The 26,764-nt window shown below is 38.5% G+C and overlaps 1 protein-coding gene across 2 annotated transcripts in view; it reads right to left on the reverse strand.

Annotated features, from left to right (window-relative positions):
• LOC118798038 (vang-like protein 1) overlaps positions 1–26,764 on the reverse strand; it is an 81,707-nt gene that overhangs the window by 43,213 nt on the left and 11,730 nt on the right. For both annotated transcript variants that reach the window (XM_036557348.1, XM_036557349.1), the window contains exons 2-3: positions 22,377–22,648; positions 4,336–4,465 (exon numbers count right to left, since the gene is read on the reverse strand). In XM_036557348.1, the coding sequence (XP_036413241.1) occupies positions 4,336–4,465; positions 22,377–22,447 (201 nt within the window). In that variant the 5' untranslated portion in view covers positions 22,448–22,648. The remainder of the gene's footprint in view (positions 1–4,335; positions 4,466–22,376; positions 22,649–26,764) is intronic.

Here is a 26,764-nt window from a genome sequence, read left to right on the forward strand (position 1 = left end):
ATTTTATATGAATCATTTCTTATTTGTGATTCTGTGGAAAGTGTGGACTTACACAACACCACACTTGAGGATGTAAATAAAAGAGGAAATATTTTATGATTTAACATTGATGAAGTCATTGTTGTGTATATAGTCTTTTGCCATGTTGCTGCACAATTTTAAAATCAAATCAATGCTATTTAATACTTTTTAGGACCCTAACAAAAGAGAAATGATACTATTTACAGTCCATACAGAAACTTCCATCTGTTGCACTCCACTTCCTGCACTCAGCCACTTTAATGTGAACCTTTAACCTCACGTACTTCATATGCACAGTCACTTTCAAGTGTACATTGTCTGCAAAGTCATTCACCTTTGTGGTTGTGTTATTAAAGTACTATTGTTATTGTTTATTATCAGTCCATCAGTCCACAAAACACACCCACAACTATTACTGCTGCTGTGGACCAACAGCTGGTCTATTATCTCTACTGTCCTGTCTTAATAGTTGTATAGATACTGTATATTCTACAGAAGATTTTATTGTATAGTGTTTGTATAGTCTGTCTTTGTCTGTTCACTGTTATTCTTTGTTAAATGTAACACTGTGTCTTGGAGAGACTACATTTCATACCTCTCAACACATCTGTGATGGAAAAAATCAATAAAGCTGACTTTGATTTGAAAAGAAATACATGTAAAGAATATTAAATCATATAAGTTTGAAAATGTATGAAAATGGCCAAAAAATGTATTTTTGCTTAATGTATTTTAGTGTTTGGAACGCAATTTGGAACGAAAATACGTTTTTTTAAACCTATTTCACATATAAAAACAATTATATGTCCAGGAAAAAAAGTCAGAAGTGCATGTAAATGGAATTTAAATGTAATTCACCACTGAACTATGACATTTAATATCCAATTATGTAACTGAATTTAAGCAGCTCAGTAAAGTGGCATTGATCACTCTAGACTTCAAAGGGTTAAAGGTTTCTTCAAACCGAGTGTTGATAGAGTGTCAGTGACATAGTATCAAGAGGCACGACACACTTGATCCTTATAGGAGACAGACTTAAAGCGTTAGCACGTTAGCATTGGCCTTGGGTTTTGGAGCGAGTCCCAGGCAGGAGCTCCACAGCTGCGTTCAGACACACACTGTACTCCTGTGTGCAAACACAGCACAGCCAGACTCCTCAGGGAAACCCCACAGCACACACACACGCACGAGTGCACTGAGTACTGGGTCGAGTACATAAAGATTAAGGGCATCTACAATCATCTGTCAATGACACACAGCCTACACACAAACTACAGCCACGCATACACAACGCACACACCCACACCCTACGGCATACCTGTGCACTATTTATTTAACAGCATATACAGTATTGCGCAAAAGTCTGAGACCACCCATTATGTGCACAAAAGCCTCAACTACTTATTATGATATAAATTTTTCAGTATTTTCAGTACGTATTGTGTCCAGCCTTCCATTCTTTTTTGGGAGATTTGTTGCTTTCTGCTTCTCGAGATGCATGTGTTTACACATTTACACATGTGTTTACATTCTTATGATGCAAACAATCCCAAACATATTCATTGATGTTGAGGTCTGGACTCTGGGGTGGTCAGCCTATTCAGAGAACACCAGATTTGCAAATGCTCTTCTTTTTGTCTGTTTCCTTTCATCAGTAACAGCTTCTTGACAGCTACACAGCCTTTCAGACTCTTAGTGTTGAGTTGTGTTCTCTCAGTGGAAGGATGGACAGAAACACCTGTGGATTTTTTCAGATCTGAAACAAGAGTGGAGCTCAATTTTCTCCTCTCTCCTTCAGCACGTGGATTATTTTATGTCCTCAGAAACACCTCCTGAAAAATTAATAACTTGCATTTAATGGCTGTTTTGACTGGGAATTCAATAAAAAAAAAGAAGAGTTGTTTCTGACCTCTGAATTCATACAGCACCATATCAAGCAGAACATGCTGAACATACCTGCATCCTCCACCACTCAGTAAGAGTGAATGTGTCATTCACGGCACTTTCTTTATAGTAAGCTTTACTGGGGTCAGAGACACTTCTGTTCTGTCAATTTAAATACTAATTTACACTATAAGAGGCACAATACAGAATAAAGACGACATATTAGTATCAATCGGCTGATTTCAGCAGAAAATCCTGAATCGAATATCGGGAAAAAAAAAGAATGAATCTGATCCACTCTGTAACAAATCTAGCCTGAAAAGGCACAGGTTCATATTAAGCAGTGCTGGCTCTACCTAATAAGATGCTTAGAGCCCTGCTGCCACCTTCAGGGCTCCCTAACAACTGGGTTATTACTGTTTCACCATGTTGTCCAAGATGCTCGAGTGAGGTGAAAAAAAAAACTGGTTAATCATGCCTCAAAAAGATAGATACTCAGAATGTGATTACTCCTAGTTTAGATATTTAGGCTGTGATTAATCTAGGTTTAAATACTCAGACTATGATTAATCCAGGTTTAAATACTCAGATTGTGAGTAATCCAGGTTCAGATACTCAGAATGTGATTAATCTAGCTTTAGATACTCAGGCCGTGGTTAATACAGGTTTAGATACTCCGAATGTGATTAATTCAGGTTTAGATACTCTGAATGTGATTAATCCTGGTTTAGATTCTCAAACTGTGATTATTCCAAGTTTACATACTCAGGCAGTAAAAAAACACCAGTAAAAAAGCAGCACTAATACCACTGCCATACTCCAGGTTTCAATATTGGTGTTAGTATCGGAAAAGATAAAGTGGCACTGTTTCATCTCTAATACAGAATGTATACTTGCATAATACATTTACAATCCAAAAGATGATTAGCATTCAAACATCACTCAGTGACAAAAATAACCCTGAGAGGAACCTAAAATGTTCAGCAAGAGGGAAAAGCTAAACACATTAATATTACAGAAGCCCCTGTGCCTGTCACTAACTTCAGCACAAACTTGAACTCTCAAGCAGAGACTTGCTGAGCGTCCACAGCAGCCAAGTAGGTCAGAGAGAGAGAGAGAGACAGAAAGACAGAGAGAGAGAGACAGAGAGAGAGAGAGAGAGATGTGATAACTGTGATGTCATCACCACTATCTTCCCGGAATGCTCCACAATAATTATATAAGCAAAGCAGTCCCAACAAAACAGAACAAAGTTGACTTAACTCTTTGGCTGCTGTATGTGTTCCACTTATTCTTGACCCCTCCTGTCTTGGGTGGGTCTTAGAAGGAATGATCTACACTATTGTTCTAAAGTCAGAGACCGCCCTTCACTTATTTTTCAGGAGATATTTCTGAAGAGATTATATAAAATATAAATATAAAATAATCCACTTGCAAAAGGAAAGAGAAAGTCAAAGGAAAATAAGTGTCATAAAAGGAGTTTCCAAAACTGGTCTTCAAATAAATATGTAATGATGTAGAAAAAAAAGAGACTCCTAACAACCATGCAAGACCTGGTAGACCTTTAAAACGGTTACCATCACATAAATAGTACTTAAAGTTCTCATCTTTAAAATTCGAAAATCAATGCTTCTGTCCATCCTTCCACTGTGAGAAGAGAACTCAACACTATGAGTCTGAAAGGATGTGTAGCTGACAAGAATACGTTACTGATAAAAGGACACAGACATAAAATAGAATAAAGAAGCTGCTGATGTTCTCAGAATAGACTGACCACCCCAGAGTCCAGACCTCAACATCACTAAATATGTTCAGGATTACTTGGATCATGAGAAGCAGAAAATGTAGCAAACTTCTAAGACTGAACTTTGGAGGTGTGGACAAAAAATCCTGCAAAAGGTGAAAAAAGGGTAAAAGGTGGACACAATAAATACTGAAAAATCTGGTATTATATTCAGTTGTTGACTGTAATTTTCTGTTTTGGTTTTCTCCTTTTTTCCCTGACACTGAAAAACTGAATAACTTGTACTTAGCTGTACAAACATAGCTGTTTTCACTAGAATTTAAATAGATTAAGGGTGGTCCCTGATTCACACTATACTGTACACCCTGATTATCCCAGGCTGGATACCTAATTTTGGTTTTAGAAAATTACATTCTTAAGCTGGTTGTTGGTGGTGCTTGGACCCCTACAGTAGCATTTATTGATATTCACCATTCAGCTCAGTTCAGTTAGTTCTGACAATTCAATTTGTCATTATATGTATACATGAGTGTACAAGTGTACCAAGAAGCTCGTACATGAGGGCTAAACTAAAAGCTCACCTAGCTAGGTCCATTTTGGTGCAATAAATAGCCATCATATACAGCATGTAACATATAGCTGCAGTATTATATGATAAGGTAGAGACCCATAGTGATGTATCTCACCTGCATCTCGTCTCCGCGAATCGACTGGTCTCCTAACAAGGGCTCTGCAGGTGGAGCGTTAATAGTGACAGATTTCTCTGAGCGGCTGCTGTCCTTGCTGCGGGACTTGTGTCGATCCCGACTGCGCTCTCTGAAATTCACAGAAACAATCACAATCTTTTAATAACAAGACATACAATTTCATTATAATATAAACTCCAACAAATACAAAAAAAGAAAATAAATATTTCTTTGTTAAACTGAACATACTGTGATAAAAATAAAACAAATTGTGAACTGTGCAAAAGTTAAATTTTTTATTTTGTATTTTCTCCAATATTTTAACTCGGCAAATAAACGGAAATTGTGCACGAACATTTGCAGACAAGTACCATATTTAAGTTTGTTCTCCGTAGTGTATATGTCCACTTATTTTTGCTTTTCACTTAAATCAACAAAGCATGCAATTTAGCCAGGGGTGTTCAAACTTGTGCAAACAACTGTATATTTGTGTACAAAAGAATCTACATTTAACTCACATTTTAATGGTTAATATTTCGTTACTATTTCCTTTTTCGTATTTCTTTATGTTACGATGGTGGCAGCATCTCTAGTGTCTTTCAATTCATCACATCACTTATTTTAAGGGCTTCATCATTTTACTTCATGGGGCAAAATCAAACCTGTTCTATTGTGTTTGGATCTGTAGCCTGTTTGGCTAACTTAATGTTAGCTTAGATAGCAGGCCCAAACAGTACCACACACCACAGCACAGGTTAGATTCTGTCTAACTGGTGTTCTACTGAAACAGGTGTCCATGATAAAACCTAATATTCCTGTTAGAAAAAAACAGCTTAGTATTTGTGTTGGCATGACTGAAAGCGAAACGTAAACCTGTTTTGTGGTGTTTGGGACTGTGGCGATTTGGCCAAGCTAAAAAAAATGGTTTAGTCAGCAGGCCAAACATGCCACACATCACAGCACAGTCTTGGCTCTAGCTAACTGATGCTCAAACAACACCTGTTTAGAGGATATCTGAGAGCGCAAATTCGAGCAACTAGTGTTAAAGTAAAAGCTAAAATCAACCATGTCCTGTGTTTTTTGGGCTCTTAGCCCTCATTAAGCTACTACCATGCTTAGTTTTTCTATGGTTTTACCTGCCTCTGCTTTTTCCCTTCTTTTTATCAGCAACACCTATTGCAACATATTGCACATCACCGATCACTGAGGCCCTCTAAAACACAAATGTGTGGAAAGTGTTTATTTGGCTTTAGAGACGTGGAACAGCAATTTGACATCATAATTTTGAAAGGCCAGCATAATTTTAAATATCGGCATTATTTTTAAGTATACCTTCTAACTGTTATACCACCCAATCCTGTTAGCAAGGAATCAAGTGAAGGCAAAAAGCTGCTTAGTCGTATGATACACTGCATCAGCAATGTTAGTATGGATGTTAGTAAGAGTGCTGCTTTGTGTTGCTTTCTGCCTCCTAGGTCTGTGATGATATTGCATAGAAAGACCAACATCAGCTTACCCCAATAAATGCATTAATTTACCCCAATAAATGCACCTTTAATCAACACAAAACTTAAACTTTTGCTTGGAAATGTTTACTGGGCAGCTAATGAGCAGCACAGCAACTGTTGAATGCATCTCAATGGCTGATCTAATGCCACGTCCCAAACCACACACTTTATCTGCTACACTAATGAGTGCACTTCTAATATTATATGCACTATTTTACAAAATATTTAGTTTGCTAGTACACGGTTTGGGACGGGGTGCTAATAACGCACCGGGAAATCTCAACCATTTAGATTTCAGCTTTCATTATTTATCACTACAGCAACAAATCAAACAAAATCAAGGCAATACACTCAAAAATATCAGTTTATACTTTTGGTGGAACAATTACCTTTGGCTACACAATGGTAGCCATATTTATATGCAGCCTGATAATCCATTAATAATCAGACTAATAGCTCCAAGTGGTACTCCAAGCATGTGCGTAGTTTTGGATCTGATTACACATGTAAACTGATATTTTCAACAGATTGTTGAGTAGAGTGCGCATATAACTGGACTGATCTCAATGAGATTGGCAAAAAATCTTGTAAACACAGGCAGTGTGGATGGAGCTGCTAGGGGAGGAAACTGCACTGTACTTGAATGCTTGCCATTGTAAAAGGGGACGGTGTGCGGATAGTGAAAAGAGCTGAGGCAGTGGTTACAGTTGTCTGCTTCTTAATGGACTTGTTTTTTATTACTGTCCCACAGACAAATTCTTTTTGTTTTCCTTTCACACACAAATACAATTTAGCTAAGATGGAGTAGAATGCAAACTACGCTGCGAGCAAAAGCCGCTCTAATCCTTGAGGGTTTGACGTTTCATCTAGTTGGTTATTTATTTATTTACACACTGCATCACACAAACACACAACACAAGCACACACAGGGAGCAGCTGTTCAAACCAGATAAACAAGAAAAGCAAGAGGAACCACTCAGATTCTGGCCCCTCCGCAATCACCCTTTTGTGACCCCTTAGTAGAAAAGCCAATATTTAATCCCATCTTCTTGGTGACCTCATGACAGACAGACAGCAAATTGTCCACTGGAGTAGTCTAAGCTCTGCCTTCTCTTTTAATCCAGCCCATTCTCCTACTGGCTTACTGTTAGGCCCCTCCTCCTTTCGTCTTTGCTACTCAAACCTCCTCTTAAACCACACCTACTCTCAGCCACATATGAAGTACATAAACAGGGTTGAGTTCATACCTGACCTCAGCTCTTTGGCTCCAGCAGGGTTTAATCCACCACCTAGGCCTGCTCTGTAACCTACCACCATATGTTCACTCCGACATGCTCAGCCGCTATCACTGGCTAATCCCTAAGCCTGTGAGGTAGTCTGTGTAACTGCTGCCTCATCCACACGTATCTGGATACTTCCAAAAAGATTTTTTATACTTCATTTAAAAACACTTTTTAAATGCAATTTTTATTAGTTTTTATGATGTTATACGTTCTCATGTTGAACAACGATGAGATGTCTATATACTTCACTATAGGGCAGTGAAGAGACTGCATCTTAAGATTTGGTCACTGGTTCAAATTTTTTAGGCCAAAACTAAAGGAAAAACTAAAGGAAGCTAAAGGAAACAGCACACTGGAGGGTCTCTGGAGTACCAGAGAGTACAAAAAGCAACAACAGCACATGGGAAGCACCAATAAACAAGAAGCTCAAGTTCATTTTACACTCTACTCGTACACTTTTAATGTAATGATACTTTAAATCATTGGCAATTTATCACATTTGGTAACAGCTCACTCTTCACAAACCGACTGTTTCCAGCTAAAAGGTATGAGGTAAAACACAATGTCACTAGGCTAATAATGTCAGCTGAAGTGAAAACTGTTGATCAGCATTTCTGTTTGTCTTAAAGATGAAGCACATCATTTACAACAGATTTGTGGTCTGGATTTGTTATAGTACAGTAATAGTAAATTCCTGAGCTGCATTTTGTCCACCTAATACGTCCAGCATGTGGTACCCTGTAAAATAATAATAATAATAATAATAATAATAATAATAAATAAGTAAATAATAATAATAATATTTTTTGAATATCTTACAAATTTAATTAACAATGACTAATATGCCTGTCCCTACTAGTGTCTTTTCTAATACTTGAAACTCATTCTAACATGAGATGAAAAGGTTTCTAGGGCAAGATAAGAGACCAACACCTTATTTGAATGACCTTTGATAAGGATTCTGCAGCTGTCGTGTAGAATTAACTCGAGAGTAGTGACTGTACACTAACAAACTGACAGCAGAGCCCAGCTGTCTTGTGCCATGTTCAGAGAAAGCATTTACTGGCACAAGACTCTCTTTCATCTTGCCTCAAATCCACAAAAAGAAAAGAAAATCATGTGAAATCTATTAAAAAGAAAAATGCTAATTTTACTTCTCTGGTTTTAAGCATGAGCAATTCTGCATAATGCAATGTGACAGCTAGATGACAGTGGACCGTCATTTGTTTTAGACCAGATGGCTTTTTGGGGAGCCATAACGCAGCCCTATATTTTGATGTGTTGACTTGTAGTTTTCCACCATGAGGGTTTAAGTCAGACGTTGGCCCATGTAACTTGTAATCTAGAGACATATGACCACATAAAATGTAAACCTCCTGTAAATGGAGGGTGTAAATGGAGCTTGGTTCAAGCGAATGTTCAACAAAGCATTCCGCACGTCAGTAAATACGGAAATCCCCACAGTAAGGAAACAAATTCTGGCGCTTAATATAAATCCTAAAAAAAAGAAAAAGAAAATCACAAATGGCAGCTTGAGGATATCCTGGAGTTTTGACAAACACAAAGCTTTTTCAAAGAGGTCATGTGACCCTCAGCCATGTGAAGGGAACTCTTTTAAATATTGTGGTTTCCATCACCTGCTTCCTTGTACTGCAGACACATTATTAGGACAATTGCTGGATCCAGTTAAGGTACACATATGTGTATGGACTTGGAGAAGTGGTTGTTTGGTCTAGATTTGCAACAAATGACAGGACTAGTTTGAATCTCATATACAGCGCCCTCCACAAGTATTGGCACCCCTGGTTATCATGAGCAAAATGAGCTGTAAAAAATATTATTAATTACTTAGCATTTTGAGCTTTCATTCAAAATATTAGCAAAAATCTACCCTTTATTTATATAATAATGATTGAAAGAAAAAAAAAAAAAAATCTTGTCATGAAATAAATCTTTTTTTTTAAATATGTGTGCCACAATTGTTGGCACCCCTAAAAAAATTTCACCTGAGTGATTAAGAACGCTTAAATGGTCAGCCACGATTTCCTGATTTACTGGGAATATTTATGAAATGAAACACAGGCTGAATTCCCTCAGCCATCCATCACTATGAGAAAGTGCAGAGAAAACAGCTCATCTCAGAGCTGTTATCTTTGCAAAGGGAGGCTGCACAAAGTATTAAATCAAGAAATAAGTCATTGTTATTTTGTTCAACCCTTATACATTGTGTAGGCCAATGTTTCCCAACAGATATTTTGGTCTGTACATTTTGGTGATTGGTATTGAGGCGCTAACTCGCCTGATCCAATTAATCATCTAATTAGCAAGCCATTCCCGAGTGGGTGTCTAAAGCCCTATTGAAGCTGGATTAGTTTTACTTGGGGAGGTGCTGTAATTTGAGTGATTATTGATGAGATCCCTGATTTTAATCTAGTATGAATCTGCCATGTATGCAGTTATTACAAGTCTGCTAAGCAATAATTCTGGAGAAAATTACCTTGTACAATTCATCAAACGCTAAGCTCCTTCAATTATTGCAGTCATCTTCAAATCTACCTCACGGTAATGTAATAACAAATCCTCTGTTTTTGGCGACTGGGAGACGAAGCTAACCTCTATAATAAAGCTCTTGGCACAGTTCCTTTATCCTCAAGTTCAAAACATTTTGGTAATGGGCTAATTAGAGAGAGAATGACATGAAATAACTGGTACCTCTTGCAGGGCAGAGTGATTTCTGTCCTGTTAGGCCGTGTTGGTTAAGTTGAGCGAACCCACTTTGCAAGTCTAATGGTACTCTAGCTGGTATTAACTGGAAGTTTGTTTTTGTTGTTTGTTTGGATCCATTAAATCCCGTACTAAATGGTGAAGTGAATGTCTGGGCTGTGACGTTTTGATCCGGGCAATCTGGGGTCATTTGGGAGATATTACAGATATGAATCGGCCAGTCAACTCCTCTCCAAATTACATTACTGGACCTCCTTTGGTAAAACTAGTTCAGCGTGAACAGGACAGGGAAAACTGTAAAATGTGCAGTACTTGGGTACTCCAGGACCACCGCTGTACGGTATGCATTTTGGCAAAAGAGCCCACTGACCTAAAATGCAATATAAGCAATTTAAACTAGTTCCTCGGTGAAAACACACACATTTTCTTAAGTCAGAATGAAGGAACTTCTAAATGTCTTCTGAATGTCTGATTTACCCTCCATACGCCACATCCACACATGAGAATGTCTCCTGTGTTTGCAAACAATTAACACAAATCATCTGAAGCATGGAATATTTGAGCTCTCGCATCAAGAGCTCCATCTAGAAAATCTCGGAGGGGAACACCAGCTCCCGTCTCTCATGTTTAGAAAATTCAGTGCCTGGGCTATTACTCTGTGATTCTAGAGTACATGCTCATGACTTCAAATTAGGCTAGCAAAGTAATGCAGCAACGCCGAGGTTTAAAAACCGAAACCGAGCTATAAATAAAGTATGTGTGCTGGAGAAATGTCACTGTAGTTTTTTATTTTTTTAAACAGTGTATGACCATTACCATCATCATTCATCTGCAGACTCCTAGCTGGGAGAATGACTGTGACTCACTTTCTAGCTGCAAAATCACAGATTACACAGTGCATCAGAGCGGAAACTGAATTATACACAATAAGAATGAGATCAGATAGATATTGGTGTAATTAGTGAAACAGAACCAGAGGCTACAGCATGGGGAGCCCAGAATGAGAGATTATCTTGGGCCAGTACAAGGCTGTGTGTTCACTACTTGAGTTGCAGTTATTAATGGAATAACAATTTTAATACAGTAACGAAAAAATAAACGTTTTTATCAGTGTATCACAACTACATGTATCACCCAGATACATAACACAATATTTTGACACACCAACACAATCCGCTAGTAGTGCTACATTTGAAATTGTCATCAAAACTCTGGGCACAATCATTTTTCTTTGTACTTAATGATTATTATATTTTATATATTGTCCTGCACTAATTCCAATTAAACAGGTCTAATTATGCTGTCTTTATAATAAGACATGCAGCTGTTTAGTGTTCTTTAAGTATGGATGATGTCCACAATGTGCTCAGAAAAACATTCTGTTTATCAGAATAATAATAAAATATCATCATATTACCTTAATATAATATTAACTCCACACTTACTAATGATAGAGCTTATATCTGAAGTGGCTTTGTTAGAGGGCTGGTGCCCTAAAAAGTTCAATTTCACAATTTTTATTTTATTTCAGCCAGACCAGTCAATGTAGTTTATAGTTATAGCTTTGTGGCATCAAAACATACAAAATTAAAAATCTAATAAAAAAAAAACAAAAAAAAACAAACAAACAAAAAAAACATGTTCACTGAAAAAAAAAAAGGTATGCCAGTTCAACCTTAAAATTACTATATGTGGTAACAAATAATTAAACTAGTTGTATTCATCTTAAATAAATAATCTGAATGAACCAATGTTTTATTCAAAGTATTTATTTGAGTTTAATAAAACTATTTAACTTGCTTGGTACCACATAACGTATTTTTTTTAAGTTACCATTTGTTACAGTGTTGATTTAGTGTTCGGGCTGTCTTAAAATTTTACGTTAAACAAATAATTATGGGCCCAGGGAAGGACTACATGAAGCAATACTTCTATAGTTATGTGCTGCACCTACAAGGCTAATATAGCTAACAGGATAAGGGAGCTTAACATGAGCCATTAACATAATGCTAACTGCCTGCTGTTGTTAAATAACTTCAAACAGACTTGTTTATGTGGTTACTGGCACTCTAGGATAAACTGCTACCTACAAAAATGGACAAAAGTATTTAACATACTTAAACCACTTCATGAAGCCTGAATTTGGTCATACTTTTGTCCATTTTCATAGATCTGTGTCAGAAACTTTATTAGCAAGTCTTCGAGATTCGAGACGAGCGTGTGATAATTACTGCGTGCAGTCTGCATTATGCTAATTAGGGCACATAATTAGGGTACATAAACGTCCATTGTTTCTTAGCTGCATTAGCCTTGTAGCTCTAGTGAAGAACTAAAGAAATGCACTTCAGACACCAAAGATGTCTTGGCTGAACGGCTACACTTGGGCTAAGTGGAACATTGTGCATCTTTGATTTCTGGCTTTAATGTCTGAGATCAGTCACAGTTGTCTGTCTTATCAGCCTAAGACCAGATGTAGTCAGCTATGTCTCGTTACACACTCAACAAGACTCCTTGCTGAGAACCAAGCCAGCAGTCTATTTAATAGCAAAAGTAGCAGACAAACTGGCACTCAAACAGGGCTACCTCATTTTGTATTCTGCAGGAGAGTGAGCAGCAGTTTGATTAATGGCAGTTGACTTCCAGCATCGCTTCCAAATGCAGGTATTTGGGTGAAGAGGATGGGATTCCTGAGGGGGTCTGACTTCCTGCCAGTCTTTCACAGAGTTTGAGCCAACGTTCTGAGGGCTTCCAGTTCTCGAAGCTTCGCCAAACGCCAATCCATTATCCAGCGAGCAAGTGAATGAATGGGCATGTCTCTGTGTCTGGTCTTGCTTCAGCTGAGTTGTAGTTAGTTTTCATGCCAGCTAAAGCTTCTTTGCAAGACCGCTGTCCACTGAAAACTGCTATTAGCGGCTAATTTATGCTGAAATACGCTAACAGCTCTTGAGGCATGCTCTGGTCTGCTGCTCAAAAATGAATGAGAAGCCCATTTCGACCTCACTATGTGTCTCACTGTCAAAGAAAAAGGTTGTGTTACTGCAGAGGTAAGTGCTGCTTTTACTACCTGCACATATTAAAAGGTAGCAAATACCTGGAAAAGGCCTAGAAAAGGTCTTAGAGTTGAGCTGTACTATACTTCTCATTGTCATGATTAACCAATTGAACTTGATTACTCAGTTAAAAGGTAACTTACCGATAAATGGGCAGTATTTAGCTCAGTTTGCATGATGTTGTGCAAATGATAAATAAACTTGAAACTTGAAAATGTATATTTTTGCATTCTCCTACCGGTCTTTCTTATAATAAGAAGGTCGTATGCAAAATTTGGAACAACCCCAGTCAAATCACCTGTTTTGTTGTTTTTTAAAGTGAAAATAAGTTAACATGTCCTTAATGGAAAACTAAGTTCTGCACATTTTAATACACAATTATGGTTTATTTGCTGAATTTAACATCTCTGAAAAAGAGTTTTTCTGCCCAATATGTTACACTTAGAAAATCAATGGAAATTGTGCACCAATATTAGTATGGAAATGTCATATTTAGGTTTGTTCACTGTAGAGGATGTGTTTTTATTTTTACTTAGAAAATCAACAAAACATGTAATTTGACCAAGGGTGTCCAAACTTTCGCGTACGACTGTATCGTATTTTTGTATATATTTTTAAAAGTTTATATTTTTCTAAAAAGCATTTTGGAATCTTTTAAAGGCTATGCATGGTTTGTTATTGTCCATTTTTATTGTCTGGACTTTTAAAAATTCAATTAATGACTAGATTAATCATCAAAACTCTCAGTATATTACATAATTACTAGTATGATGATAGCAATGGCCTCAAATTTTACATTAAGGGCATGCTTACATTTATAGCTTGGTTCCCGTAATCTAGACCAAAGCTCAAAATGATAGATTGTTACATTTTAGTTATGGCTCAGTTATACAGATAAAACACACAACTGATTGACTGATACTGTCAGAGTTTGTGACAGTAAATGTGCTATGTGACAGTTACTGGGACAATAACCACTGAACTTTCTGAATTATGCTGTTTGCTGGACTAACTGAGCTCATGCTCCCTGGGGGTTATTTTTCTCGATTTCTGCATATCTTCTTAAATTCGCCTTTAAAGGCATTTGCTTATAACACGATAATCATGCGTTTCATACCAAAATCCTCCGTTATCTTTACTGCTACTTTCCAAAACTGCTGCAGCAACTTCAGCAGCTGGAAACTCTTTGCACACCATTCCATACGTCTCCAATGTCAACTGAACGACGAATGAAGGGTTTCTGATGTGATGGGGAAGGCCCTGAGTGTCCATTGGTCAGTTTTACACAAAAAGTAGACAGACACACGAATTCACTAAAAGGAAAATGGTATGCATCTCAACCCTTCTTCATAGCCTCATAACTCCGGATGTGAATCACATACGATCTTGTGGTAAGACAGAATGGAAAGGGCGACTCTACAGATTCAGGAAATGTTTGAACCGTATTTCTGTGCTGTATCATCACAAAGAAAGAGAAACATGCATACAAACATCACATTTTGATTTGATTTGTGCGTCTGTGAACCCCAGAGGGTTAAATGTGTATTTTATTTTAATATTTTATCTACGTCTTGTGATATTATAAAGCAAGAAGCCACAAGAAGCCAGCATCAGAAAGTGCAAAGAAGGTCTACAGAGAGGACAAAGATGCTTCATTCAGTGTTCGGTATGTACAGACGTATTTAGTTCATTTTGCATTCATATTTCAAACAAAGTGGACCAGAGTTTGTTTGGAAGTAGACAAAGAATGACCTCCTCAGGAGGTATCAGTCCACCTATTAACAAACCAAACCAACAGAGCAATCACACCAGTGATGATTTTAATCAAACCAACCAAACCACCTGCCAAGCATGAACACGCCTTAGAGAAGATAACACAAAGACAGAAATCAAGAAAATCAAGAAAAGATTTAGGGGTTATAAATCATCACTTTTGTCATTAATTCCAGTTTTGTATGGCTAAGCGCCACCCCCCCACCCTTTAGTCCTGAAATTGACTAACCTAAACCCGCCCTATCAATTCCAGAGTGCAGCATGCTGCTGACAATATGACATAAAAATGAAATGGGGAAAATTCAATAAAGTGGGCAAGTTTGATATTCAGGTCAGGTCAACTGTTTCCTTCTCATTTCTTCTGTGAAGGCCGGGGGGGGGGGTGGAGGAGAAAGGCTGCAGCACATATGACAAACTATCATGAAAGTAGTATAACATGACAAGCAATTACAGAGCAATTACAGGTAGCAGAGCAGAATGTAGAAGTGTAAGGCATGGACACGGACACACACACACACACACACACACACACACACACACACACACACACACATAATCCCATATAGTCTAGTATTCCCTCACTGAAAGTCAGCTAACCCTTACAGAAGAGGCTGGAGGACACATCAGAGCCTAATCCAGAGTTGAAAGGGAGAACATATTTCAGGGAACTTTTAAGCCCCCCTTGCCAGTGAAGGATTAGTGCTTTTGGCATGAGGTTGCTTAATTCATTCAGTACCCTGTGTAAATCAAGTATGGTACCATATAATTAGAATTAGGCAAATCAAAAGGCCCAATTTTCCACATGAATGAGTGGTTATATGGGACCTAGAACACAATACGTAGAGAAGAGTCTGGACGTGCATGAGGTTACATAGCCATAGAGACTGTACAGATTCTGTCACAGACTATGACATTTAAACAATGTTCAACTCCTTTTTAATACAACAGTTTTGCAAAATAACAAAAAAGTAAAGCAAAGAAAGATTGCTTCAAATATGAGTTTTAATATTGGCAATTTCTTCCACTCAAAAAGTTCCAGCACAACAGGTGTGTTGCAACCACTGTTGCTATATAGCAACTGCTAATGAACATAATGATAAAGGTATTGTGAAAAAACGGTGGTGTTGTTAGATATAACCAGAGAATGTGCCACTCAGTAATGTCTTCTGGGTTTGTCAGACACCAGGAGCTTCTGTGAAAAACCATAGTTTGTAAACGTTTAATTATTTTTATAGAGAAAATTACATTAATGTTCTGAACTTTTCTGAACACAGGCTGCTACTGCCCCAAACCTGTTTGCTGTAGAAAAACAGAAACATATGGGTGAGTTTTCTTTTTTTTTTTAATGAAATACATCCTTCTCCTTTCCAAAGTTAAAGAAATGTCCTGCACAAATTGTAAAAAACAAATTGAGGTTTTAGCTGTTTCACCCCCTTCCACTGAGGACTCACTCACAGACACCCTCTGGTGTTTTGCAGTCATGTTTTTGATATAACAGGTGAAAACAGGAAATCACCAGGCTCCCCTTAAACTGGCTATTTGATTTATAAAATCCAAAATTGAATGTCTATAGAACGAAAAATATGCATCAATACAATTTTTCTCTAACCAAGTACGAATACAATACTGATACCATAAAGAGTAACCTACATAGATTTAAGTATTAGTTGGTGTAGTTGTAAATGAGTGCACCTTAACAGTTAAATCCTTACACTCTAGCTGATTTTAAAAGAAGCTCTTCATCTGTCTCTTTCAACAACAGCCTCTACAGCACAGTGAGAGCAGGAATCAAATCCAAGGCTAATGCATCTGAGCTCATCTGTCGAGTTTTATGTCTTTTGATTGGCTCATTGAGCTGTAGTAGAATGTCCTCTAAAACCAGACATACACTGATTTTAGAAATCTTGGTGACTCACACTGTAGGGTTGAATAGACCGTCATGTACACACAAAGCCTACGATTTAAAGAGGATATGCAAGTGATGTCACAGTGGGTGAGGGTCAGTGCGGTTACTGAGTAGCAGAAAGACTTACTGAGTGGCAGTGTTAGCTCTTTGAGTGAAAACACGGAAAATATTAAAATGGGAACAATCCAGGTCCACTGAATTCAAAACCTTTCTACTCTTCTACTTCTGGGACAGGCCATATGTATGGAAGACAGTTTCGAGCAGCAATAAGTGATGCGTCATTGGACATAACTGTCTAGAGTAACTCCCATATGTAGTGGGACACGATGTCACCAGTAGTGTGAGACTACGAGTAGGAAAGAAGCTTCAAGTAATGTCGCACACACGTCCAGGTAAGTTCAAGTGCTATCAGTCATTGATTAAGTGTTGATCGCCCAGAAATAAAGATTTTTACCTATTTACAGCAGTGTTGGAGGTTTAAAAAACAAAGCTGGCTCCTAAGATGACTCCATTAGCTCCTCAGATAATATCCGGCAGCCACTTGTACTCACAGCCTAAGCATCAGCCTGTTGCACCTTAATATGTCTGGAGGCCACAAGGCCAAACAGACTACACACTATGGCTCCCTTGTGCCTACTCCTTCAACTTCCCCCAGGTAACTCCTACGGTCTGGCTTTATACTCTAAGCCCCACCCTAACTGAGGCTAGAACACACCAATACAGATTACAGAGGCAACAATACACCACTGGCTTATCATCAACCAATATTATATGTAAATAAAACATCAACAATATTTACATGGCCATTTCTCATTTCTATACCGGTAAGTACATTCACATTCAGCTATAGCTTTAACTCTCTTTTCTCTCTAGAGGTTTTACTCTGGCTTTGCTCCCCCTCAGGGTGATTTCCATGGAATCACCATGGAAAGGTAAGTGTGCACATTTATTCATGTCTTGCAATATCTCTCTCTTATGTGGTGTAATGTCTTAAGCAGTCTTGGCGATGTGTCCCAGCCACTGATATCAACACACATGTACACTGGGCTGCCAATGCTGTCCTTGTCTACTCTGCAGCTATCCAAGGTTTTGTGTATTGTGTTTTACCCACACAAATATGTAAACAACTGTACAAAGGCAAATGACAGTTGGTGTTCGCTGTTCATTTGTACACCCCAGACTTACATTGTAATTGTTGTTGTTATAAAGGAAATAAATAAATGAATAAATAAATAAATAAGGAACCGCCTTAAACTCCAATGTTAGTCTCTTCTTTCCTAAAATATAAATCAGCACACCACAGCACGTCCATTGGACAACTAAATGATGACAAATTTCCATCTTAAAATTTAATTTATAGTGATAATAATCAATTAAAACTGACTTGGTGATAATCTCAATGCAAAGTGTACTCCAATATATGCCTGAAGCCCCCTAAGCAGACTCTTCCATCAGGCATGATAGCGCTGCTGAAAACAATGGCTGGTTGTTGGTACAGATCAGACAATGTTAGCCACATATCAGTGGCGTCACATACACTGCTTGCAATATCCATTGCTATGCACTGAATGTAATGTGTATAATGCAGCAATTCATTAGACTTCTACCACAATGAAAGCATTTTGCACGCCAAAAATGGAGCACGATTTAAAGCACAGAAAAGGCATGAAACTGAAAGACTGAGCAAAACTGAAACATCTGTTATCATCAAATTCATCTCATGAAATTGGGCACTAAAATGATGAGGGACATGAAAAAAAAATCAACTAGATAACAAAATTAAAACTGGACATTTCTGTGCAGTTTTGCAGGATTTTATGCAACTTTATTTTTGAAAACTTACAGTTAAACTGTACATTTGGAAGTTAAACCCTTTACAATTGTGTACACTCGATTGCACATTCTTCTGTGTTTTTTTTGCAGTAAATAATGTGAACCAGTCAAGTATGTTTCACTTAAATGTGCATTTGCAGGGCTACCCATCAGTCTGTGTGTTTCATATCAGTGCCTTTTAGCTCGGAAAGTGTGAGGTTATTTGACCTAATAGCATAGACGTTACCACAAATGTTTCGTTTTATACATTTTTTCCCCCCTATTTTTCCTCATATTTAGTCATGGCCAAATCCACCTGCTCACTAGGTCTCCCTCTATCACACATAATGCTACCAAGCTGGGAAGGTGAAGTCCAGCATATATCCAATATTTTTAACATATGTAACAAAGAAAGCAAGGCCAATTATGCTCTTATGGACTCCCGGCCATGGAGAGCATCACCGGAGTCTGAACTCACAATCTCTCAACAATAATTCCAACGCTTAAGACTGTGGCTCTACTCTGGAGTCCCTAAATGTTTCATTTATGACAAATGCTCATCATACAAAAAAATGGCTGATAGGTCTTCTGTAGTCATTTGAAGAAGTCACCCTTTCACTTTGCCTTTATTAGTAACTCTCAAATAGAGTGTCCGACACAGGGCTGAATGGAAAACTACTGTGGAATTTTTGTGACTGTGATAAAATTGCAGCTCTTGCGATTTGAAAATTGCACTCTTTCAAACTGTGATTTCGATATATAAACAATTAATCAATTAAGATTAGTTTCCAAATATCATTCATATGTTTAACTTTCAGACAAGTTAGTTTGCTATACTATTCAAAAGCCAATTATACAATATAAGATCGATATATACTCTAGTCTATAATAGAGTTTCAGTGTGATATACGTTATTATAAAGTTGCATTGACTTCATACATCCCCCCCTTGATTCTTTTCATTTTTCTGTTTAAAAAAGGTAAGCTATGAAAAGATACAAGCACGCCCCTTTCTCCTGAGAAGGTGAATGCCGTGTACTTTCAACACTCATTTATGTTACATAGTTGGAACCTAAAGACATTACTGTATGTTTACATTGTTTGTACCTATGGGGACAAAAATATACCTGTGCAATAGCTTTATTCCTACAGTGTACAATGAGTTAAACAATGAATTACATTTATAATCGATTTACTTTCTGTAGTAACAAGTTTGAGTCGGCACTAGTGAGTTTTTTATTTCAAAAACATGGCAAAACACTAAATACAATAACTTTTCATAAAATCAAAACAGAATCTCTTCTACTTACAAACAAAAATTAAAAGTATAAAATCCGTACTTCTGAAAGAATTCCTCACTTAATCCAAAGAGAAATAACCCATATAAAATTACACCAAGCTCTTGTTATCACAGAGAATAACTGACATCTAAGGGTTAACATGTGGTGCAAGCACTAATAATTTTTTTTCACTTGCTTGTGGTTGTTTATGATCACCTGGCATAATAAGGTAAAACCAGGATAACCAGTTTCAGGTTTCAAACGCAGGCCGCTTTATATTCGACTCAGACAGTAGCACAGAACTGTGACTCATGACTTCAGCATTGGAAAGTGTCATGAAAAGAGTTAGAGAGAGAGAGAGAGAGAGAGAGAGAGAGATAGAGAGAAAGCGCTTGTGTGTGAACGTTCCTGTAGTGGCAGTCACTTAGGAACGAGCCCCAAAGGAGCCTATTATACTCATGGCAGGCTTGTGAGAAAAGGTAGATTTAAAGCCTCTTAAATTCCTTTAGTCTCCGGTACGAAGTGTATGTTCCTTCTATGTCGACATGAGTGACAGGTCAGCGTAGAGTTAAGAGTGAATTCTCAGAGTCTAGGGAGGCTTCCTTGATATTTCCCATTGCTTTTGATCTTCTGCTCTATATCATGAAATACATCTGAGACTGAGGGGTCTCTGAGGGGAAGTGAACAGAGAGCTACAGCAAAAGACTCTGTCCTCTAAACTTCAAATACATTCAACAGCTCGAGTGCAAGTGTTGAAGGGGAATGAGGTATGGAGAGGGAGAGAGAGAGAGAAATAGATGAGAACTGAAGGAGTGCAGCTGCCAGAAGCTTTAGCATGTCTGGTTCAGTAAGAGAGTTCTGAATGAGAGAGAGAGAGAGAGAGAGAGAGAGAGAGGGGCTGTGGTGACTAGTGATAGGCATTTCAGTATGGCTGTAGTACTCGTGTCCAGTCTTGAGACTGTAAGTTAATGGGCTCAGTCTTGTTTGGTCTCTGCATCATTTGGTCTTGTCAAGTTTTCGGGTTAAGATGGTTAAGATGACATTGTTCTTAATGTTTTTTACAACATGTTTTTTACTCCTTTCTGGAGTGAATGTGGTATGTAATTCAGAAGCCACTCCCATGTGTCATTTATCCTGAGCTTTCTTGTCCCTTGCGAAACAGTCATGAACATTACAGACGTCCTGTGCTAAACTGGCATTACCCAACCTCCCCAAGGAAAACTAATCCCATCCAAATAGGGCTTAGGACACGCAGCCAAAACCAGAGACAAACTCAGACAACAAGCAGGAGGAGATCCGGCAGATTTTTAGCATCATAAGACTCATTTGTTTTTTCTGAATTCACAAAAAAATAAAAATAAATAATAATAATAAATAAAAAAACAAATTTTTATAAAATGTCTCTTCAATGTGAATTAGCTCCCAGAGAGCTGGCTCAAAGTGATCACTCATTCCCAAACTAGTGGTGACTAGTGATTTCAACATCACAATCTTCTCAGAATACACCTCACTAATTATAAGCAGCGCCCCACTACATACATACATAAATAAAGGGAAACGTTGGGTTAACAACAGGGGTAAGGCTTGCACAATGCATTATGTCTGCACCCCCCCACCCCCACAAAAAAATTCTCTTTTCAATTTGAATTTTTGTACAGCGCTTGAGCTCAACAGTGTTTCTCATTGTGTCAAAATGTCGTGATGAATGGACCAATAGAAATGTTCCAAAATTACTTCACAAAAAAATCTCATTACATTAACTAACATTTAAAGTTAACAATGTTTTTGCCTTCTCGTGTAAAGTTACTATTTGGACATATTAAAACACATTAGAGAAGTATTGTGTTACAGGGTTGATGATTAAGGCCTGTATTTTTCTGACCAAAAGTGTTGTTTATTGGATCACATAAAGCCCTTTATTCGTTGCTCTGTTTGGCATTAAGGTCTTGTTTGCTTGTTTGCAACTAATTGATAGCATTAATAAAAAAAAGAACAAGAAGTCCATCGAAGCTCATGTGGACCATCAGAGATTTGGTCAAGAGGCTCACAACATTCAGTAAAAAACTGGTTAGAGGGTTCATTTGCATATTAGAGCCTTCTGCTATACCAGTATTGTAAAGGCCAATACCACAGTTACACTTAACAAAAAATATTCTACAGCCCTGAGAGAGAGAGAGAGAGACAGAGAGAGAGAGAGCGAGAGAGAGACAGAGAGAGAGACAGAAAGAGAGACAGAGAGAGAGACAGAGAGGGAGAGAAAGAGGGAGAGAAAGAGAGAGAGAGAGAGAGAGAGAGAGAGAGAGAGAGAGATCACTACCCAGGGCACTTCAGCACCTGTCTCCAACTGCCTTCCTGAACCTGTCAGTCAGAGCAGTTCCCCTACTGACAGACAAATAACCCAAACAATGAAAGGAGAAAGAGCACGAGAGGAAGAGAGAAGGGGAAACAAGACACTGACAGAGCTTCAGTCTCAATGGAAAGCAAGAACCTATTTTTGTCATAGCAAAAACATAATGAAGTGAGAATTTTATCTATGTTTTTTTTGTTTTATAAATAACAGTATGTCACACAGTGTTAGAAACCACACAAACAAACTTCGTTCACCAAACACGTCTTTGCTGACTACATTTGGGTTACATGGGAAAAGTGTCAATTTAGTCTCATCGCCACAGTATTTTGAAGTGTAAAAGAGAACTGGGATCTTACCCATGCCTGTGGGACCCCCTCGACCGGCCAGAGTGGTATGAATAGCCGGAGTAGGTGGACTCAGTGTCCATGGCGATGCTTTCCTGCCCCAGCGATTGGCTGAGGGCGTTTTGGAGGTTGCTGGGCTTAGGAATGGGCAGACGTAGTGGGAGCTTGTGGGCGGTCTTATCTGGCAGGAGACGAAGCTCACTGAGGAGATTGGCGGAGACCGTGCGCTGTCGAGTGTCAATCTTGGATGCGAGCCTGGGGGCTCCCAGCCATCAAGCATCAATCTGAAAAGAGAGAGAAGGACTTCAGTTTCATTTGCTTTTATTAGCCCACGACTTGCCTTCGTTTCCCAGCAAACAAAAAACACAAAATCAACAAAACCGCTCACGATAAAAACGGAAGAGAGCTTTTAAATGCAAACAAAATGCATTGCATTTGTGTGTTACTGAATGCATAATTAAAACTATGACTGGTCAAAAAATGATATTTAAGCTAGTCGAAAGGACTTAATGTAGTAGGGGGCTGGTCTGCTGCTGATGGTCAGGGTGAGTCACTGAGTGCATGTAAATAATGTAATAACCCGATCATAATCAGATTTCTGCAGTTATCTGATTATTTAAATGGTGACGTAAACAGCATACTCCGATTTCTGAGATCAGAGTAAGGTCTTGAAATCTGATTAAGAAATCTGATTAAGAGAGCTGGATTTTAGCTCAGTAATCAGATTTCTCAGTGCATGTAAACTCTTACTCTGATTTCTTTCGGATTTCTCAGTCTGCGCATGTGTGGAACAGATGGCGGTGCCGGAAACAAGCAAGCAGTATTGCCGAGAAATGGCGGCAAAGCACTTTTGGAGCGACGTTGAAACCAAATATATGCTTTACGAAATGAAGCATTTAAATATTCTTCATCTTCTCGATGATGTATGTTCATATTTTCAGGTAAAGTGGCACAATGAGATTTACGTTAGGTCACATCTTCTTCCGTGAGTTTATTGGCAGGTTGTAAAGCTGAAATCTGATTACTGCCTGACTCATGTAGACTCAGAGATTTCCAATTATCTGATTACTAAAGTGCATGTAAACACATTGATCAGATTAGGGTATTTCCTGCCTTCTGCTCAATGAACACTGGGATAGGCTACAGCATGTTCGTACCTGACATTGGCCCTAATGGGCTGAAGTCAGCTTAGTGTAGTAGCCCTGTTTTTTAGGTTATATTCCACAAGTCTCATGCTCTCCTTTTTCCTTTAAGTTTGAACATTTTAAAAAGTTTTTCCAAAAACCCCAAAATAAAAACGGAAGTATGTGGTTTTGTTGGTGACTGCAACACCACGAGGTTGGGCACGTCAATACTTCAGCCCTACTTGTCCCATATCCATTTCCCACAACACAGCCACCTTTGTCTCACCCCGTCTAACATTTTTGTTAAGAGCTCTGCTGCTTGAAGAGGAATACCAGCAGAATGACGTTCTGGCATAGAGCCCAAACCAATCGGATTCAGCTCCAATCAGCTCTACTGTGAAACTGCTGTGGACCCAGGTGTCTGGAATCATTTTGTGGAAGCTACCCATCACTACAGCTTTATATAAACACTGTTAACGCTGACATCGTTAAAAAACATCTCCATAAGGGGAGCGGTCATAATAAAACAAAAGACCCTACTGTCATTCTTCTCAAAAGTTCAGACGATGTCACCATCAACTTATTGACTTCACTTATGGACCACATCAACCCATCACCAGAGAGAAAGAGAGAGTGCACGTCAAGACTGACAGTTACTGAGTGATATCCCGAGGTTTCATTGAGATCAATGGCGACGAGAGCCAGAGTCAGGCTAAAACTGGAACACTCTCGTTCCATCTGCTACCATACGCAGGGCAGCACTAAGAGGATTTTGGAGAGAGAGACTCCGTCAGAGCATGATAAGATGAGGTACAGGGAGCTGATCTTAAGTTGTAGATTTGAGTTTTAGAGCATGATCAAATAAGCAAGGACCCTGTGGATCAAAGAGTCAGATGTTTAAGGAAACAAACTGCAGTTTCTTTGAGAATAGGTTTCCCTGTATTGTTGACTCATTCAAAAAGCAGTCCGGTCCACTCCTTAAAGAAACACTGCTATAACTTCAGTGTAAAATGATGGAGGTAAACTGCTGGGGGCAGATCCCATTATACCAGATACATATATACTTTTTTTTATATATTTTTGTGCCATCATAAAATCCATTCCAAGACCACTGAAAGGTTCTGTAGGGAACCAAAAGTGGTTCATCTATAGCATCAATTATCATAGCGCTCCAAAGAAATTTTTAGGACCGTTATGGGCACCTTTTTGCACCTTTCATACTCTTCACAGATGCGTGGAAAAGTGATGAGGGTTTCAATTTTAACTCATTACAGCACAATTTACTCCTCGTTCCTATTACACTGTATTCATGTGAGGAATGGATAATTGTGGATCGTGCATCATTTTGACCATGTGAAACTTTTTTGTTGCATTAAAAACATCACATAACTACCACACCATTAATAATTGCTTGGTTTTGTGGTAATTATCTGCGAGGACAGGGCCGGGCATCCATCGGAGTAGAAGCAGTTACACCTGGAAAGTTTCTACTGAATAATCCGTAAGTGTTAAAAGTCACAATAAGTGATTTCGCCACGGCTGATTTAGTGCGAGCTCTGTGTATGTGTATGCCCGTTTCTGGGTGTGCAAGTATGGGGTGGGGTGCGAACCCTTTTTTGGCCTGAGGTACATTACCAAAGACGTCTCTGTGATGTGCTTGCATCATGCATGTACTCAAATTATGATCATTACTCTTTTTTTCAAAGGGGATCCACAGAGCCAATTAAACAGGAGAGAGGGAGACCTGAAACAAGCTAAAGCGTCTTTGAGGATGTTCAGCTGTCTAATGAGTCTCAGTTTATGAAGAGAGGACAGAAATGGAAGACTCCAGACTCCAGGAATGAATGATGGAATCCACTCCTAGATAGCATGATACATGACATTAGTTTCAGTCTGATATACAGACTACAGCTGAATATGAAAGATTCAGGCAGGAACTGACAAGCTGGGCCTTGTCAAAACACTGAGGTGTGCAAGGTTTTACTGCGTCTGTGTGCGTTAGCCTGCCACTTACGTCAGAGAGATCCAAGCTCATCTCTCTAAGTTATACAGCCCGAGTCTGGAGTTAAAACTGAATCAGAATGCAATCATTGTGGATGGTGGATTGGATTGTTACAGAGACGACGGCCCAAAGTTGATGGAGAAACAATGTTCATTCACTGTTCATTCATTCTATTCTCACACATAAACATAGCTGGACTTTTTAACACTGGGTGCCGTTGCAGCAGGCAGATATCATGAAGGTGGAAAAAGCCGCCTACGCTACAGTTTACATTTTAGGACATCTTCAGACCACAGCGTCAGGTTTCAGACAAGAGACAAAACAGCTTCAGGTCTAAGGAAAAACAGCCTTGCCTCAGCTTTCCCACAGTTGGACATCGGGCAAAATGTCCTTGGACAAACGGCATCAGGCAAAGCGACCAAACACACCATGGTTCCAGACAAAACTGCATCAGACAATAGAGTTTGTGTGACACTTATTTCATACTAGATTAATTTAGCCCCAAAACTGGCAACATATACCATTTTACCAAACTCTGCTATTATCATTTTCTTTTATTTGGTGAAGATTAAGCTCACCAGATTTATAATTTTATACATTTTTGCAAAACATTAATAATATTGTAATAGTCTACAAACCTTGGAAATCTGAAGTTATTATGGTCATTTTAATTTATTTAAAAGTAATTCCACAGTAACATAATTGCACATCTAGCTACACCATTACAATGCAAATGGAGTTATTTCCATACTCCATCTGCATTGTGTATCGATAGGTTCAAGTCTGCTCTTCTGACTTTTGTCCATTTGTTTTGATGGCAAGAAATTACAAAATTTGGAAAAACAAAGGATGGATTTCCTTTCTGCAAAACATCAAATTCCACTTATAATAAAATATCTTCTCTTCTACTTACAAACCCCAATGTGGAAGCAACTTCTCTGCGCGTTTCAAACAGCTACAAGTAAGAAATAATTTGTATAAAATTACACTGTTTATTATCATCAACCCACAAACACTGTAACTTCTAAGGGTTCAGCCTTATTTATGCTTTGCTGACCCTGATTTGTTCGAAAGTCAAAAGTCAGGAGGTGTTTCACAAGCTGAACTGTCTGGATAGCCTTCTAGCTCAAAGTGCTGTCATAGCTCCAGATCTCACTTTGCGTGACTCATTCTGTCCCCTAAATGCAGAAAATGACGTGTGTGTATGTGGGGTGGGGTGGGGTGAGGGGCAGAATTTGGTCTGCCCTCCAGCTGTCACCCTTTCTATTCTGTGC

The sequence above is a fragment of the Colossoma macropomum genome, unplaced genomic scaffold (assembly GCF_904425465.1).
Source record: "Colossoma macropomum unplaced genomic scaffold, Colossoma_macropomum, whole genome shotgun sequence".
Lineage (NCBI taxonomy): Eukaryota > Metazoa > Chordata > Actinopteri > Characiformes > Serrasalmidae > Colossoma > Colossoma macropomum.